The sequence below is a fragment of the Oncorhynchus kisutch genome, linkage group LG12, assembly GCF_002021735.2.
Source record: "Oncorhynchus kisutch isolate 150728-3 linkage group LG12, Okis_V2, whole genome shotgun sequence".
NCBI classification, from domain to species: domain Eukaryota; kingdom Metazoa; phylum Chordata; class Actinopteri; order Salmoniformes; family Salmonidae; genus Oncorhynchus; species Oncorhynchus kisutch.
Window position 1 is genome coordinate 53,674,987 of NC_034185.2, and position 18,666 is coordinate 53,693,652.

At 40.9% G+C, this 18,666-nt stretch overlaps 1 protein-coding gene across 3 annotated transcripts; it reads left to right on the forward strand.

Annotated features, from left to right (window-relative positions):
- Positions 1-245: 245 nt before the first annotated feature.
- Positions 246-18,014, forward strand: LOC109901261 (zinc finger protein 329-like). Of its 3 annotated transcripts, XR_004211798.1 has the most exons (7): positions 1,940-2,339; positions 2,753-2,883; positions 6,274-6,465; positions 13,330-13,476; positions 13,855-13,974; positions 14,290-14,414; positions 15,870-18,014. XR_004211798.1 is itself a non-coding variant. In XM_031836609.1 (6 exons), the coding sequence occupies exons 1-6, from the start codon at positions 2,078-2,080 to the stop codon at positions 14,505-14,507; spliced, it is 1,062 nt and encodes a 353-aa protein (XP_031692469.1). In that variant the 5' UTR covers positions 246-2,077; the 3' UTR covers positions 14,508-14,531. The 3 variants fall into 3 exon arrangements, 2 of the variants coding, with proteins under 2 accessions (XP_031692469.1, XP_020352899.2); XM_031836609.1 differs by lacking the exon at positions 15,870-18,014 and having other exon boundaries at positions 246-2,339; positions 13,855-13,966; positions 14,290-14,531; XM_020497310.2 differs by lacking the exons at positions 13,330-13,476; positions 13,855-13,974; positions 14,290-14,414; positions 15,870-18,014 and having other exon boundaries at positions 252-2,339; positions 6,274-7,649.
- The last annotated feature ends 652 nt before the right edge of the window (positions 18,015-18,666 follow it).

An 18,666-nucleotide genomic window follows, 5' to 3' on the forward strand; every position in this document is an offset into this window, starting at 1 on the left:
CTGATGTTTCAGGAAGGCCAAAAAGATGAAGGACAACAACCACCCGAGCCACTGCCTGTTCACCCCGCTACCATCCAGAAGGCGAGGTCAGTACAAGTGCATCAAAGCTGAGACCGAGAGACTGAAAAACAGTTTCTATCTCAAGGCCGTCAGACTGTTAAACAGCCATCACTGACACAGAGAGGGTACTGCCTACATACAGACTAAATCATTGGCCACTTTCATAAATTAATCACTAGACACTTTAATAATGTTTACATATCTTGCATTACTCATCTCATATGTATATACTGTATTTTATACCATCTATTGCATCTTGCCTATGCCGCTTGTGATGGTTAATTTCTATATAATCAAATGAGCAGAGACAAACTTATCACACAAGTCAGAGTTATACTTAAACTGAATCTTTATTAGTGAGAGCTCTGCAACAGCGATGGCTGGTCGACAAACCACCCTCAGATGATTTGTTGAGAGTCACGACACAAAGGCTACTAAATTATTTTATAGCAAAGATCCACACCCTAGTCGACATGACAAACAACAGATGTGTGGAATGGGTCACACAGTGAGACTTGATAAATGGGAAAGGAGTATCCCGCAGCCAGATAGCATTTGCTATGAAGACTGTTCTTATTGTTCAGTTTGGCCCCTAAGACGAGGCTCCGATCTCGTTCCTGGTACTTCATAGCACAAAAACACCAACTCATTCTATTGGCATAAATCAATTGTTAACTCCAGATACTCCCATCTCAAGTAAAACCCCTTCTTGACCACACAACTGGACAAGCTCATTGAGGGGAGTGAGCCTCTAGGTCATACACTATCCCAGGATAGGTGTAACATCAGAGATGACATACAATGGTTCCAGACACTACCCTACACATCTTTTCTCAAACCTTATCTTCCCCAAGGCCAAAGAAGTGAGTGACTGGCGCACAGACATTGTGGAGACAAGTCATTGGTTCCCCATTAATCACGCCATTCCTTCACATGGTTTGAAAAATAGGTAAAAACACATTCACATATAAAGACAATGGTCCCTCCTGTCCTCTTCTCTTTCTGATATTTTGCAAAGCCCCAGGGACATGTGAAAGACGAGCCTGACTTCTCCCCTCTATGGACCCCAGGTGACTGAGCCCCAGCTGAGGGAGGAAGTGCAACTGCCAACACCAGAGTCCAAAGGGTTGCATTCTAATAACTATCATATTAGCATATTATGCAGATAATACATCTTAATTATCTATGTTAAATAACTAACACTCTTTCATTGCTCATCCATATATTTATATGTATATACTCTTATTCCATTCCTTACTTAGATTTGTGTGTATTAGGTAGTTGTGGAATTGTTAGACTACATGTTAGATATTGCTGCACTGTCGGAACTAGAAGCACAAGCATTTCGCTGCACTTGCAATTATATCTATGTGGCCGACTTGATTTGAGAAGGTATGCAGGGGATGTCTGGGAACTATTTTTAGCAGAAATATTATAGTTATGTGAAGTGTCTTGGGATAAGAGTGTAATTAACCACATACCCCTCATTAATTAATACTTTGTTAACTTGTCATTTGAAACAGGCTTGTGTAAATACCTGTTTTTACAGCGACCGTAAGCCTAGGCTAGAACAAGGACTTGAATATTTACCTTACTGAGTAGATTGAATAAAGTAATTATTTTCAACTCTATTCTTGCTAACACACTGTTCGTTCTAAACAAGTATTCTCTGAACTTGAAAGATAGTGATCACGAACAGGAGATTTGATATGTAACGTAATAATCAGTACCGTATTTCAAAGAACAAGGCGCATACCTTTTTCAGTTAACCACAGCCTTTGAGCTATGATGCCAACCAATAAGATTCTTTCTCTTCAGTGTAAGCGGAAGTGAACAGTTACCCAAAACAAATATCACGATAGCGTTTTTCGTATTGTTATTTAGACGTTTATTAACACCTTGGAACTCAAAATATGCCTAACTGCACAGAATTACATACTTACCTCGGGTAGTGTTTATTTCGCGTTGGAGACAGGACTCGGTTGCTAGATGTTCTAGGTAAGGCTAGCTGCTAACAATGGCTAACTGTATGGTTTTTCACACTCAAATAGCCTCCGTCATGGAGGTGCTAGCGAATGCCGCCGTGGCAGAGATCTGTAAACTCGTAGATGACGACTATGCAGTATTTCGTTTGGAAATTACTCAAAGCCAGAAAGAAAACAGGGCATTGCGGAGGAAACTACAGCTGCTGGAACTGAAGGTGTCACGGGAGCGCGCAGAGAGGACCATTCGTCCTAGAAGTGTCAAGATCCTCGACCGATACAGAGGAATGGCAAGAGGTACATTTAGCAGAAGGCCGAAGTTGCGCTGCATGTCGCCCCAATCCCCTCTGCGCATGTGTGACCTTAGATGTGTTAAACACGTACTGTAGTGTAGATGGTTAACCAGAATTGGATATTGGTACGTTTTTTTTAACAGTATGCAATAACTCCCCAGAATACTTGGCTGTCTTGCGCAAAGACACTATCATATTATAACCAGATTTTTGTTTACTGCACTTCGTAATATTTACCCAATGAAAACAATGTAATGCATGGAACATATTACACCAATCAATAAATAGTATATCAATGAGTTATAAGTGTTACCTTACATCCTTGCTAATTCTAGACATTATCAATGGTGTACAATATACCGTTGAGCATTGACAATACCTAACCTAACCACGTCTTTCCCCCAATCACTCTCTTAGGTGAAGGACATCTCACTCTAGGCCACAGGAGCATTGTGAAGCCAGCCGGACACAATACATGGCGAGATGACCAACCAATCACTTCTGATGAGGGGAGTGGAACCTCAACCCAGCACGTTATCATGATTGAGGTTCGTGTAATAGTGTAAAAAAAAATGTTACTTTGTTAATCAAATGTGGCCCATTTATTTTAGAAAGGCTCATCTCACTTGCTTACATGCCTTGCGAAAGTATTCGGCCCCCTTGAACTTTGCGACCTTTTGCCACATTTCAGGCTTCAAACATAAAGATATAAAACTGTATTTTTTTGTGAAGAATCAACAACAAGTGGAACGACATTTATTGGATATTTCAAACTTTTTTAACAAATCAAAAACTGAAGAAAAAAAACTGAACGTGCAAAATTATTCAGCCCAGCAAACTCATGTTTGAAGCCTGAAATGTGGCAAAAGGTCGCAAAGTTCAAGGGGGCCGAATACTTTTGCAAGGCACTGTATCTGCCATAGAGGAGCTTGTGAGACTTCTCTGACACAGTGTTTTCGCTGCAGTCATTTATCTGTGGCGCTGCGCAACAGCAAAGAAATATGGAACATGAAAAGAATATGTCTGCCTAGGCGCACTTTAAAGATTCTAGAACAGTACACATTTACTTTGCCTCTGCAAACAAAACGAGTAATGCATGACAACCCCATATTAGAATAGTTTCTCTTTACCTAGTCGGCTTGTTGTTGTGTGTTCTATGCGAGAGAGATATTCCTCTTGAGGCGCATTCAAGTTATGAGTGCCATAGGGTGAAAAACATGTATTCTGATAGGCAGTCAATGCATAACAATTATTGCAAATACTGGGAAAACAGCAGTTGTAATGTCCTTTGTTAAAAAGAGATCCCAATTTTCCATTCCAACTTTATTTATTTCTCAACTCCTTAGCGAACTGCACAATTTTAAACCCATAGTTTTTAGCATGGCATGGTTAAGCACATTCCTGCTCCAATTCCCTGTGAGTGTATAGGGGAGAGTGGGGCTAAATGTAACACGGATCAATTGTAGGGTAACTTGGGGTAAAACACAACCCTTCCTCAAAATATTTTTGGGAAATAATTTTTTTTTTTTTTTTTTTTTTTTGATGAGACAGATAACATTTTTAGTTGAGCAAGAGTAGTGGCAACCAGGGAAAGTGTTGGGGGGGGATAGTGACATGAAATGGTTTCTGGGGGGGGTACTCCAAGTTATCATAAGAGGTAGGCCTATATTATATTTGCTGTGTTATTCATGTTTTATGGGACATAAAATTCAGCAATAGGATGCTAACTAGCTAAAATATTCCATATTTGGGATCTAGCTAATGATTAGCCCAATAGGGTAAATGCAGATGGAAACCCCATGCTTCAGCCTATTTATTTATAGCCACTATGCTGCATCAGTTGGGCTACAGGGGATAATGCTTATTGCTAATAGCACATTTGATAATATGGACCATGCATAGGTTATATTTATGGTCCAATATGTTAAAATAAAATCTTGGTCAACCGAGAGTCATCCTGTTATTTCAACCAATCGATTGGTTGAAATGTTTAAACTTATTTTTCCATATATTTTTTTATAAAGCTTATCTAATACTTTAAGCACATTGTTTGATTAAATAATTAAGACACACAAATTACTCAAGATCCAGGCATGGAGTGCCTGTGTGACTGGCTCCCTACTGCAGTGAAAAGGCACCAGAGGCACAGCATGTGTTTATTGCGCTGTCGCTGCTGATGCTGCAATCTCATTTCAGCCATTTAGTTTCTTACTTGTTTCTGACTGAAAAGTTATTTGAATGAAATCCCTAATTTGTTTAGGAAAAACATTCCCTATTCCCTCAACCCTTGCTCTCTTTACGTGAAACATGTAAGCATCACATGCAACCAATAGGGCCTGACCTATAGCCTATCATAATGATGTCAATAAATTGGTTATAACAAACTACGAACACAGTGACAGCAAAATGGATGCGGAGGATGTGAAAAATATGGGTGAATGTTTACTGGTTGTTCAGGAGGTAAAGGGAAGTCAGATCTGTGGAAGACATTTGACTTAGTTGTGGAAGCTACTGGAGATCAATAAAAATTAGGGTCTAGGAGCAAGCACTGTGTGAGTTATGTGTGCCAAACTGTTGCTGTTAGATTACAATATTATTATTTTTTCTGACCATTTGAACAGTGTAAACAACAACACTAATGATTTATAAATCCTTTATTACAGCAGACTAAAAACAGTTGCATGCCTTTGTGAATTGCAGTTTATTTTTTATTTTTAGGCTAATTATTCAAAGCTGCCTTTGTTATTTAATTTAAAACTAAAATGCTTGATTGCATTCCAAAGCATGAATGTCTCGTATGCTGTGTGATGGCATGAACAAGGGACTCATTGATTGATTATACGGTAGCCTATATATAGGGCTAAGTAAGTTACGTATTAAGACTAAACAGGATGTGCTCTTAGGTCTGTAGCTGGTGGTTATACAAGGCTACTATACAAAGACGACTAATGATAATGACATTACGTATTATAATGATGATCCTAATAATAATTGTAATAATAACAATAAGAAGTTCAAGAAAGTGTAGGGTATAGGAGCGAGCGCTGCTTGCATATTATGTGTGACAAACAGGTGTTGTTAGATTACAATATTATTTTTCTGGCTGTTTGGAACAGTGCAAACAACACTAAATAAATAAGAAATGCCAGTCTGTTGTAACAGCCTTTATTACAGCATAGCAAAGATTAAAAACAGCCGAATCAGTGAAATTGCTTTATCCAACATGATGGGGTTTCCTCTCTCCTCAACTCTTAAACAATTAGGCTAAGGCAAGGGCTGTTTCCTGATCTCTGCTGCTGTTGCCTCCGCTGCATGGGTTCTCAATCCCAATATGCTGGTCAATTTAGCTATTATGCACATAACAACATAGGGAAAGGCGCCAATTCTACGGCGCACTGAAGATTATGTGGACAGCGACCGTATCCAACACGGGAGAAAGTGCATTTGTTGTAAAAATATTATTTGATTTATTAGTGTTGCACCATTTATTTTTACATAATATAGCCATATACAACTTCAATATCACATGTCTTAGTGATGGACTGTGCCATCCCCGTGGCCTCTGCAATGGATAAAACAGGCGTGAATCAGACAGGTGTCTTGTGCACCATGAAAAAAACGAAACATTTAGACTGCTCGACTAAAGAAATCTCGGTCGACCAACAGCCTATAGACCAGACGATTGATCAGTCGACTAAATGGGGTCAGCCCTAAAATAATTTAAACAAATAATTGTACAAATATGTTATTGGGGCCCATTTATGAAGGTATAAATTATATTTTAGATGGTGTCAGTATCATTTTATTTTCATTAATTTTGGATTATAATTCAACCTTTTCCCCCCCACTCCTACTAATTTTGCCAGAGGAAACACTGCTACGACATTGTTTTCCAATTCTACTCATGTACCCTTAATAAAGTCCTCTCTTCTTGTCAGTCTGCAGATGCAGAAGCTGCAGGTCCTGGAGGATCATCTCTGGTCAAGCAGGAGAGGACTGAAGGAGACAACCCACAACACAGCAGAAACATCCAGACTGGAGCAGCGGCTGGAGTGGCGCACCCTGTAGTCACTGAGGACCTATCCACCGCCGCCACGCCCCAGCCCAGGACCCGACACAGCATCGCGGAGGTCAGTGGAAAGCCGAACGGCGTCCTCAAGAGAGAGACGGACACAGAGACTTTAACTGTCACAAAAAGGCTCTTACACACAGGATCTGACCACAGATCAGACACAGAGAGACTGGGGCTGGGGAGACTGGGCTGTCCTCCTGCTCCCGCCTCAGAGTATTTACTTTACGATGACTTGAGGACAGTTCATTCCCATCTGGACTCAGGTGACGCGACAGAAGCTGGCAATGATCCGTCTTGTTCTTACACCCCAGAGATGGAACCTGTCAACATGGCTTTGGGTTTAGAGACACAGACTGACCAGTCTAGAGAGGACTGGAACCGGTACAGTAGTAGTGTATACTCTGAAGGGTGCCTAGATAAGAAAGGGGAGGTTATAGTGGTAGATGAGGTGACTGTGAAAGTAGAGGGTAATAATCCTCCCACATGGAATGCAGATAGTCACCTAGGAGATGGATACTCACAGGGCAGAGATTTCTTAGATTATAGGGAAAGTTTAGAGACAAATCCAAATGTCGCGACCCACTCCCCTTTACACACGCTCAGGGATCGCGACCCAGTGTTCACATCAATGGGGCCTTCCGATTCACATAGCCGCGTCCTTTTCGATCAGGTATTGAACTCAAACGAAAGGGCTAGAGCCCAGGTTCAGGAAAGGGGAGCAACATCAGGGGGTAGTAAAAAGAAACAGTTCCTCTGCATGTTCTGTAACAAAGGCTTCAGCTGCCCCCAGAAGGTCGAGATCCACCAGAGGGTCCACACAGGGGTGAAACCCTTCAGCTGTGCCCAGTGTCACATGCGCTTCGCAGAGGCTGGCACGCTGAAGAGGCACCAGAGGGTCCACACAGGGGAGAAACCCTTCATCTGCCACGTGTGCCGGGCCAGTTTCTCCCACTCATTCAACCTGAAGAGACACCAGAGGGTCCACACAGGGGAGAATCATACAGCTGCCCCCAGTGTGAGAAGTTCTCCCACCAGCACCAGCTGAAGATGCACCTATAGGTCCACATGGGAGAGAGGCCGTTTGCCTGTACGCAATGCGGGAAGAGGTTCTCAGAGAAGAGCAACCTCAGAATACACCAGCAGAAAAAACATTCCACTCTATAACATAGAAAGTCACCATTCGACTTCATTGCTTCTGACGTTTAGATCAAACCCTGCATTAAAGACAAAGATTAATTTTCATTGTTGTCAACAGAAATGCATCTGTGAATCTTTTGGATTAACGACAGTAACAGGTTTCAGTGTTGAATATATCGGAGTAGAACATTTCATCCAGACATTGTGTTATTTATATATATATATATATATATATATATATATATATATATATATATATATATATATATATATATATATATATATATAAGCCTAAAGAGTCTGTGACATATTGTGTTTGTACTGTGTAGACTATGATGTTCACAAATGCCTATTTCATTACTTCCATTTAACTACTTCATTTTTTCCCCCCCAAGACACTTTTAATGAGTATATTAATGCAGTTTATCAAATTCATGCAGATTTTTAGTTGAGACATGACCTGTACAGTTGAAGTTTACATACACCTTACACATTAAACTCAGTTGTCCACAGTTCCTGACATTTAAACCTACTAAAAATTCCCTGTCTTAGGTCAGTTAGGATCATCACTTTATTTTAAGAATGTAAAATGTCAGAATTATAGCTCGACCGATTAATCTGAATGGTCGATTAATTGGGGACGATTTCAAGTTTTCATAACAATCAGAAATCTGAATTTTTGGACACCGATTTGGCAAAAAAAAATTTTTTTACACCTTTATTTAACTAGGCAAGTCAGTTAAGAACACATTCTTATTTTCAATGATGGCCTAGGAACTGTGGGTTAACTGCCTTGTTCAGGGGCAGAACGACAGATTTTTACCTTGTCAGCTCTGGGATACAATCTTGCAACCTTACAATTAACTAGTCCAACGCTCTAACCACCTGCCTCTCATTGCACTCCACGTGGAGCCTGCCTGTTACGCGAATGCAGTAAGAAGCCAAGGTAAGTTGCTAACTAGCATTAAACGTATCTTATAAAAAACAATCAATCAATCATAATCACTAGTTAACTACACATGGTTGATGATATTACTAGTTTATCTAGCGTGTCCTGCGTTGCATATAATCGATGCGGTGCGCATTCGCGAAAAAGTACTGTCATTGCTCCAACATGTACCTAGGCATAAACATCAATGCCTTTCTTAAAATCAATACACAAGTATATATTTTAAACCTGCATATTTAGTTAATATTGCCTGCTAACATGAATTTCTTTTAACTAGGGAAATTGTGTCACTTCTCATGCGTTCTGTGCAACAGAGTCAGGGTATATGCAGCAGTTTGGGCCGCCTAGCTCATTGCAAACTGTGAAGACCATTTCTTCCTAACAAAGACAGCCAACTTCGCCAAATGGGGGATGATTTAACAAAAGCGCATTTTTGAAAAAAGCACAATCGTTGCACGACTGTACCTAACCATAAACATCAATGCCTTTCTTAAAATCAATACACAGAAGTATATATTTTTAAACCTGCATATTTAGCTAAAATAAATCGAGTGGGAGGTTAGCAGGCAATTCTAACCAGGTGAAAAGAAATCCATGTTAGCAGGCAATTTTAACCAGGTGAAATTGTGTCACTTCTTGCGTTCATCTTCGCGCAGAGTCAGGGTATATGCAACAGTTTGGGCCGCCTGGCTCGTTGCGAACTAATTTGCCAGAATTCTACGTTATTATGACATAACATTGAAGGTTGTACAATGTAACAGCAATATTTAGACTTGGAGATGCCATCCGTTAGATAAAATACGTAACGGTTCAGTATTTCGCTGAAATAAATGTTTTGTTTTCGAAATGATAGTTTTCGGATTCGACCATATTAATGACAAAAGGCTCGTATTTATGTGTGTTATTATGTTATAATTAAGTCTATGATTTGATATTTGATAGAGCAGTCTGACTCAGCGATGATAGGCAGCAGCAGGCTCGTAAGCATTCATTCAAACAGCACTTTTGTGCGTTTTGCCAGCACAAAAAAGAAAAACATCTGGCTTTAGTGTGTAAGCCTAAGCTTTAATTGTATGAAAACCAAACAGCCTATACAGCAAGGGGCAGAAAAGGTTAAACCTGCAACGCTACCCAACCAAATTCACATAGAAATGTGTGTTATCGATCTGTCATTCAGTTAAAGCAAGTTTAAGAAGCGGTAGATATGTTCTATTTGTGCTAGATCTATACTTCGCGATTTAAAGTTTCATTTTTGCGACTTTTACTTTCATTTCAAAAAGCTGGAAATTCAACATTTTTGGTTATGGAAAATGTATATCAGCGGTTTAGATGGTGCAATGATTCTCTACACTATACTTGCTTGTTTTGTCACAAACTGAAATTAGGCAAACTATTACAATTTTAGCAACCGGAAAATGGCGGAGAGATTTATGCGTAGTCCATCTTAACGTTGATCCATGGAGGCGAAAGCTGCGAAATGGATTGTTGAAAATTAAGAGGAGGGAAAGCTTGAAAAGTAATGTTTGCGAAAGATTTGGTTTAGCGGTAAATGAGGATGATAGCAGATGTTATGTTATGCGCGCTACACAAATGTGACAGTCTGAAGACTGGGACTTCAAATAGGCCTATGATAGGTCAAGGGAACTATAGCTTACTGTTCAGATGGGTTCAATGGAAACTGAAATCTGGACACTGACTGTAAACTCTCACATAGCCTTAATATTAACTCCTGCAGAATTTACAGTGACTTCGGGAAGTGTTCAGACCCCTTGACTTTTTCCACGTTTTGGTACATTACAGCCTTATTCTAAAATTGATTAAATCGTTTTTCCCCCTCAATCTACACACAATACCCCATAATGACAAAATAAACAGGTTTTTAGAAGTGTTTGCAAATTATTACAAATAAAAAACATATCACATTTACATAAGTATTCAGACTCTTTACTCAGTACTTTGTAGAAGCACCTTTGGCAGCGATTACAGCATTGAGTCTTCATGGGTATGACGCTTCAAGTTTGGCACACCTGTATTTGGGGAGTTTCTCCAATTCTCTGCAGATCCTCTCAAGCTCTGTCAGATTGGATGGGGAGCATCGCTGCACAGCTATCTTCAGGTCTCTCCAGAGATATTCGATCAGGTTCAAGTCAGGGCTCTGGCTGGGCCACTCAGAGACTTGTCCCGAAGCCACTCCTGCGTTGTCTTGGCTGTGTCCTTAGGGTCATTGTCCTGTTGGAAGGTGAACCTTCGCCCCAGTCTGAGATCCTGAGTGCTCTGGAGCAGGTTTTCATCAAAGATCTCTCTGTACTTTGCTCCGTTCATCTTTGTTACAATAATGACTAGTCTCCCAGTCCCTGTCGCTGAAAAACATCCCCACCGCATGATGCTGCCACCACCATGCTTCACCGTAGGGATGGTGCCAGGTTTCCTCCAGACTTGGCATTCAGGCCAAAGAGTTCAACCTTGGTTTTATCAGACCAGAGAATCTTGTTTCTCATGGTCAGAATCCTTTAGGTGCCTTTTGGCAAACTCCATGCCAGCCATCGGGCCTTTTACTGAGGAGTGGGTTCCGTCTGGCCACTCTACCATAAAGGCCTGATTGGTGGAGTGCTGCAGAGATGGTTGTCCTTCTGGAAGTTTCTCCCATCTCCTCAGAGGAATTCTAGAGCTCAGTCAGAGTGACCATCGGGTTCTCGGTCACCTCCCTGACCAAGACCCTTCTCCCCCCGATTGCTTAGTTTGGCCAGATTGCTTAGTTTAGCTCCAAACTTCTTCCATTTAAGAATGATGGCCACTGAGTTCTTGGGGACCTTCAATGCTGCAGAAATGTTTTGGTACCCTTCCCAAGATCTGTGCCTTGACACAATCCTGTCTCGGAGCATCTACGAACAATTTCTTCGACCTCATGGCTTGGTTTTTGCTCTGACATGCACTAATAACTGTGGGACCTTATATTGACAGTTGCGTGCCTTTCCAAGTCATGTCCAAACAATTGAATTTTCCACAGCTGGACTCCAATCAAGTTATAGAAACATCTCAAGGTTGATCAATGGAAACAGGATGCACCTCAGCTCAATTTCGAGTCTCATAGTTGTCGTGTCTTTGGCTATGCCGGATTAAGTGATATGACATGCTTTTCTATAAAATCATTTCTCTGTAATTAATATTGCCTGATTAAGCTAATCACTTGGACTTGTTTTTTTTACCAAATAGGGCTATCTTCTTTGTACCATGCATACCGTGTCACAACACATTAAGAAGGAAAGAAATTCCACAAATTAACTTTTAACAAGGCACACCTGTTAATTGAAACTACATGATTCCATATGTGTTATTTCATAGTTTGTTTTCACTTTTATTCTACAATGTAGAAAATAGTAAAAATTAAGAAAACCCTTGAATGAGTAGGTGTGTCCAAACCTTTGACTGGTACTGTATGTAAATACATTTTTAATACATTTGCGAAAATGTGTAAATAACTTTCGCTTCGTCATTATGGGGTATTGTGTGTAGATTGCTGAGGATTTTTATTTATTTGATCCATTTTTGAATAAGGCTGTAATGTAACAAAATGTGGAACAAGTCAAGGGGCCTGAATACTTTCCGAAGGCACTATAAGCATTTCTGACAATAAAATGACACAGCAAATCTAGGTAAAAAAATAAATTATAATTTGACTTCAGAACAGGGTTGAATAAATATTTATTTTAGCATCTTGAGGGAATGCGAATGCGCAGTTCGATACTGTCTATAGAGGTGCAATCTTTTTCAGCATCATAAAAGCTGATAGTATTTCAACCACAAAATATGCATCCATGCCAAGCTGAAATCTTATCAGAAACCTCATTGTCACAGCTTTCAATTTCCTTACAACCGGTCAAACTAATGTAATTTGGAAATTTTGCTGAGAAATTCAATCCTGTTTTTTTTTTTTGTTATTGCATTTTCTCCCCGGTCCCTGAAAGTCTTTGCTCTGTGAAAGAAACAGAGATGACAGAGAACTTCACTGATGTCAACTAGATAGAATGAATGCTTCAATCGATTTATGACATTCTGGTGAACAATGGTTTATTTTGTCTTCTACGGCAACATGTAATGACACAAGCAGCTTCTCTTCTTTCTACACTGAAGAAAAATATAAATGCAACAAATAAAGTGTTGGTCCCATGTTTCATGAGCTGAAATAACAACTCCCAGAAATGTTCCATTGGCACAAATATTATTTATCTAATATTATTTACTTAGTGAGCGTGCACAATTGGCATACTGTTTGCAGGAATGTCCACCGGAGCTGTTGCCAGAGAATTTAATGTTAATTTCTCTACCGTTAGCCGCCTCCGTTCTAGAGAATTTGGCAGTAAGTCCAACCAGCCTCAGAACCGCAGACCGGGGGGGGGGGGGGGAACGAACTCACTCTGATTGGCTGGGCCTGGCTCCCAAGTGGGTGGGCCTATGCCTTCCAAGGCCCATCCATGGCTGTGCCCCTGCCGTCATGTGAAATCCATAGATTAGGGCCTAATTTATTTATTTCAATTGACTTTGAAATTGCTGCATTTTGCATTTATATTTTTGTTCAGTATAATTATTGACAAGTTGACTAACAAATAGCATACCAAAATGTTGGAAATTATAAGCAGAATCAGGCAAAAATAAACAAAAACATTTTTGCCGTCTCTGACTAGCCTATAGTGCATTTTCTATATTTACGGTTATGGTCCTCTGATTTTCACTTTATCACATATGGTCAGGCGGATGGGTTATCAGCAATTGCTTGCTGGTGCGGGTGAAGAAACCCGCATACCACTGTCTGTAATTTGTACCACCTCTCTCTTCCAGGAGGAGGGTCCAGAGGTGCTGCTGGGGGAGGAGGAGGGTTTGGGGAACCCTGAGGGGACCATGGTCATGGAGGACAACCAGACTACACCTCCTGCACCCAAAGAGGCACCAGCTGAGCACCACAGGACCACACACAGTCTCACTGAGGTGAGCCCACTGTGAACTACTGTCTGAATGGTATTAGGTCGGGCCGTATCCACAAAGCCTCTGAGTAGGAGTGCTGATCTCAGGTCAGTTTTGCCTTTTAGCTTATACTGAATAAGATTTTATGGAAAGATCCTAGATCAGCACTTCTACTCTGAGACTCTTTGTAGATATGGGTCCAGGTCTTGATTGATTTAGTCTTAAGTGTGGGACTGTGCCTTTGAATTATCAAACCATTAAAGATTGTCAAGTAATCAAATCAACTAATACGTTTGCATAGTATAAAATGTGCTTGCATTGCCCAATCAAAAGATGCTCCATAGCAGGGTGCTCATATCAGATATCTTGATCCAACATCCTCTCACTCTGTATCTCTTACAGTCAGTAGACATGGAGGATGGGAAGCCTGATCTGCTGCTGGTCAAAGAGGAGACAATAGAAGACGGACCAGAGAGCATTGATCTGCTGAGTGGACTAAAGATGGGGGAGCAAGGTAAGGAGGTAAGGGAGAAATACATATAACATGCATACATACAGTAATAGATCTTCAATGGGAATAGTGATGCGCCTGGCTATTTTTTTTTCCTTCCTCCATAAAATGAAATCAACACAATGAATGTTTACATACAAAACCACACATTATAATGTATGAACTTGACAACAACAAAAAAATCAAGGTAAGAGAGAAATGAACTTGTGTTTACATACAAAAACACACAATGTATGAACTTGACCAGATAATTGACTCAAAAAAATCTCCATATGTAGAGTTCTCTGTCATGTTTGTAAAGTCTATTTTCTAACCTCTTCCTGCAGGTGGTTGGTTGGAGGCTAACAGGGGAGACTGGGCGACCATATTAGATTCCCAGACCATGACTGGTCCAGGGGACCCAGGGGACGATATCACTGAGCAGGGCTGGACCAGAGGTGATATAGTGGAGGTCAGTGGATGGGACAGTATCCTGAACTCTGGGCTGGGGAACAACACTGTTAACCACAACCACAACCAGAAACACAAAACAACATATCCATAACAACAGACTGGCTGAGACCAGGGCGAGGTGTAGATTTGGTACGTGGGGACGGAGACCTCCTCTCTTTGTTGCAACAACACAGAGAGAAGCTACCTCAGGATACACCAGCAGAAAATGATTAGTGTATGGTGATAAGTAGTAATACTACTAATAATAACAATACATGTATTTCTTTATTTTAGATAGCGCTTTTCATACATAATCTCAGTCTCTTTTAAAAACTAAAACAAATTCAGGGAGCTGGCAGTTCATGGGAGACGGTCTTCCACAGCTAGATGATGATGATGCAGTTCAGTAAAGGAGTAGCTTGATTGGAGTCGGCGTTGATGGTACAGGGAGACATCAGTCAGACAGGCCCGGAGCTTTATCAGGCACATCTGTCTCTGCAGTACACACCTCCTCCTCTGTAGGTAGGCTGGAACATCCACCACCTGGGTGATGCATCGGCAGCAATAAGTGCCTGAAAGACCACCACACACATCTGCAACAGTCTCCTACGAGGAGAGCCTCTGTCATTCCCTCATACCAGTCTACATCTTTCCATGTAGTACTAGTTAGTTAGTGTGCAGTTAATTCTGTTGGTTTTGGATGTAGTAGGGAACTGGATGAGGTGAACTGAGGAAAGAATGAGTGTGATGAGGCAGAGTAGATGATGTGTGATGGTGTCTGTAAAACTGCTTCACTGATGAAGAGTGACATAAGTCGACTCTTAAGGTTGATGCTGGAGTTTTATAGTGAGAAGGATAGTGCCTTAATTCGTGTTTAATTGTCATGTAGTAGTGAAGGTGTGTGTAATGTAATGTTGAACCTTTTCCAAAGTATTCTAAAATGTATGTTATCAAAGCAAGGGTGCTAGATTTACAGAAAAGGTCATATTACCATAGAGAGAAAAGTTATTCTACTTGTCACATGTATGGTTTTGTGCAATAAAGTACTTTACTTCACGTTATGAGTGTATGACCATTTAGTTGAAATTAAATACTAACTTGACTCTGTGCTGACAATTTTTTAAATAATTGCAGTGACTGAGTTTCCCTTCTCATTCGAACCAAAACATTATACTTCATTCTTGAATCAAGACATATGGAAATATTTTACAATAAACTCTGATGGCTCCATATTGTTAGGTACTTGAATCACAGTGTTAGGCCTCCTAAGTGGCGCAGCGGTCTAAGGCACTGCATCGCAGTGCTAGCTAGAGATTCTGGGTTCGATTCCAGGCTCTGTCACAGCCAGCCGCGACCAGGAGACCCCTTTTCTGTTCAATTTGTGTTTACAGTCTGCAGTCCATGAGGACCTGCTGATATCCGGTGTTGCTGGACCTCTGAATCGGCTGGTCACAAACCCTGGCTTTTTTTTCAGGTCCCTGGATCAGGAGCCATCCCGAGTCACAACCAGGACCGAACCGCAAGGGACAGAGACTCCACCACCACACAGAACAACAGTGGACAGGTGGTCATCAGAGAGACAGAGGCTCCAGTCAGGGATCCAGTCTGCAGCCCAGACCCTTCTCTTCACAGTCTCAGTGCAGTGATGAAGCAGGGCCTGGGGCTGATAGAGATAGACCCTCCTGTTCCTATGATACAAACACCACCGTATCCATGATGAACAGAGCAGGTCACCCGGGCTTCAGCCTTCAGAGAGAGTGGTGGGAGACACCCCTGGTGATAGTCTAACAGGAAGTCTTTCTCCTTCAGGATCTCATCTAATGCCTGGTGAATGGGTTCATAGAAGGCCTGGATCTAGCCTTCCTCAGTTACCTTATGGTTACCCCACCAATACAGACCAGGTCAGGATGGGTGTTCATCACAAGAGGTACTTATGCTATAACACAGCACACAATCCCAACAACACCCAAACAAGAGGTCAAGGACGTAGCTCAAATACTAACCCCCTTAGGGTGGTGGCTCCTGCTTCTACCTCCTCTGGTGTCATTGGGTCACAACATGGGAGGCTGAGCATTAGGACAGACACCGACAAGCCATACGCCTGCCCCACATGTCGGAAGTGCTTCGCTGAGGCGACCTATGTGAAGGAGCACCAGACCGTTCACACCAAGGAGAGGCCCTTCAAGTGCAAACTGTGCTACAAGAGCTTCTCCTTCCGGAGTAACCTTATCAGACATAGGAGTATCCACAGTGGGAAAAAACCTTTCAGCTGTACCCGGTGTCAGATGCGCTTCTCCCACTCGTCCAACCTGAAGAGGCACCAGAGTGTCCACACGGGGCAGCTGTAGGGTTTCTCCACAGTGTGAGAACAGGTTCTCCCACCAGAACCAGCTGAAGATGCTTCTTAAAGTCCACACCGGAGAAAGGCTTTTTCCAGGAAGAGGTCCTCAGAAAGGAGCTACCTCAGGATAGGTAGCTATCCAATAGCTTCTGACGTTTATATCAAATTCTGCATTAAAGACAAAGATGAATTTTCATTGTCAGCAGAACAGATCCACAGACGCATTTGAAATAACTAAAGTAGCAGATTTCAGTGTTGAATATTCCTGGGTAAAATACTGCATCCAGACATTTTGTGATATATAAGCCTAAAAAGTCTGTTACATATTGTGTTTGTACTGTGTCGGCTATATTATGTTCACAAATGCCTATTTTATCAAGTTCATGCAGATTTTTTTGTTGAGACATTACAATGCATTCATCGTAAGAAAGCTAGGTAAACAACCACAACACAGTCATAGCAAATACATTTTTCCTCAAAGTACTTAATGCCTTCAGAAAGTATTAGCACCCCTTGACTTTTTTCACATTTTGTTCTGTTACAGCCTACATTTTAAATTGATTCAATGTCAAAGTGGAAATGTGTTTTTCGAAATTGTCTTAAGTCAATAAGTATTCAACCCATTTATTATGTCAAGCCTAAATAAGTTCAGGAGTAAAACTGTGCTTAACAAATCACATATGTTTTATGGACTCATTCTGTGTTCAATAATAGGAATTAGCATGATTTCTCAATGACTACCTCATCTCTGTACCCCTCACATACATTTAATTGTTAGAGCAGGTAATTTCAATCACAGATTCAACCACAAAGACCAGGGAGATTTTCCAATGCCTCGCAATGATGGGCACCTATTGGTGGATGGATTTTTAAAAAAGCAGACATTGAATATCCATTTGAGCATGGTGAAGTTATTAATTACATTTTAGATGGTTTATCAATACACCCAGTCACTACAAAGATACAGGCGTCCTTCCTAACTCAGTTGCTGGAGAGGAATGAAACCGCTCAGGGATTTCACCATAAGGCCATTGGTAACTTTAAAACAGGTACAGAGTGTAATGGCTGTGATAGGAGAAAACTGAGGATGGATCAACAGCATTGTAGTTACTCCACAATACTAACCTAATTAACAGAGTGAAAAGGAAGCCTGTACAGAATAAAACTATTCCAAAACATGCATCCTGTTTGCAACAAAGCTCTAAAGTAAAACTGCAAAAAATGTGGCAAAGCAATTCACATGTATTGTTTGGGGCAAATCCAATAAAACACATTACCGAGTACCACTCTCCATATTTTCAAGCATAATGGTTGCTGCATCATGTTATGGGTATGCTTATAATCGTTAAGGGCTGGGGATGGCACAGTCCAAGAAGAAGTGTGGCTAAGATGCACAATGCGCTCTCTCCTGCAAATTTTTCCACAATCATTGTTTCATAACTAAATTGTATACATTGTTTGCGTATTTCAATTCCCCATTGCAGTAGTACATTTACCGTTAATTGCTAGAATTTCTAATCTACAATGTTTGTTTGGTTATGGTAATTTATGTTAATACATTCAATAGCCTATATTATTATTCCAGTGTTTTACGGTCTTATTATCGGAGTGGACACGTTGTTTGCAGAGCGCACAACCTATGCTATGCTTTGCTTGTGAGAAACAAGTTTAGTTTATTTAATTCCATTCACAGGTTTTGTCAATTTAGTCATTGTCTTCTGTTTGGAGCGCTCCTGTCAATGTTGAGAAAGGACGTGCACCTGATTAAGCATAGAACTAGGCCTAGGCCTATGGGCTGCGGCAAATATAGACATGTGAATGTGCCTATTTATGGATCTGATAGTATTTCTGATTGGCTTAAAGCACCACCACTAATGACCTGTGGAGCTTCTCAAAGCAATGTTTCCTTCACCTCAAACAGGAAGCAAAC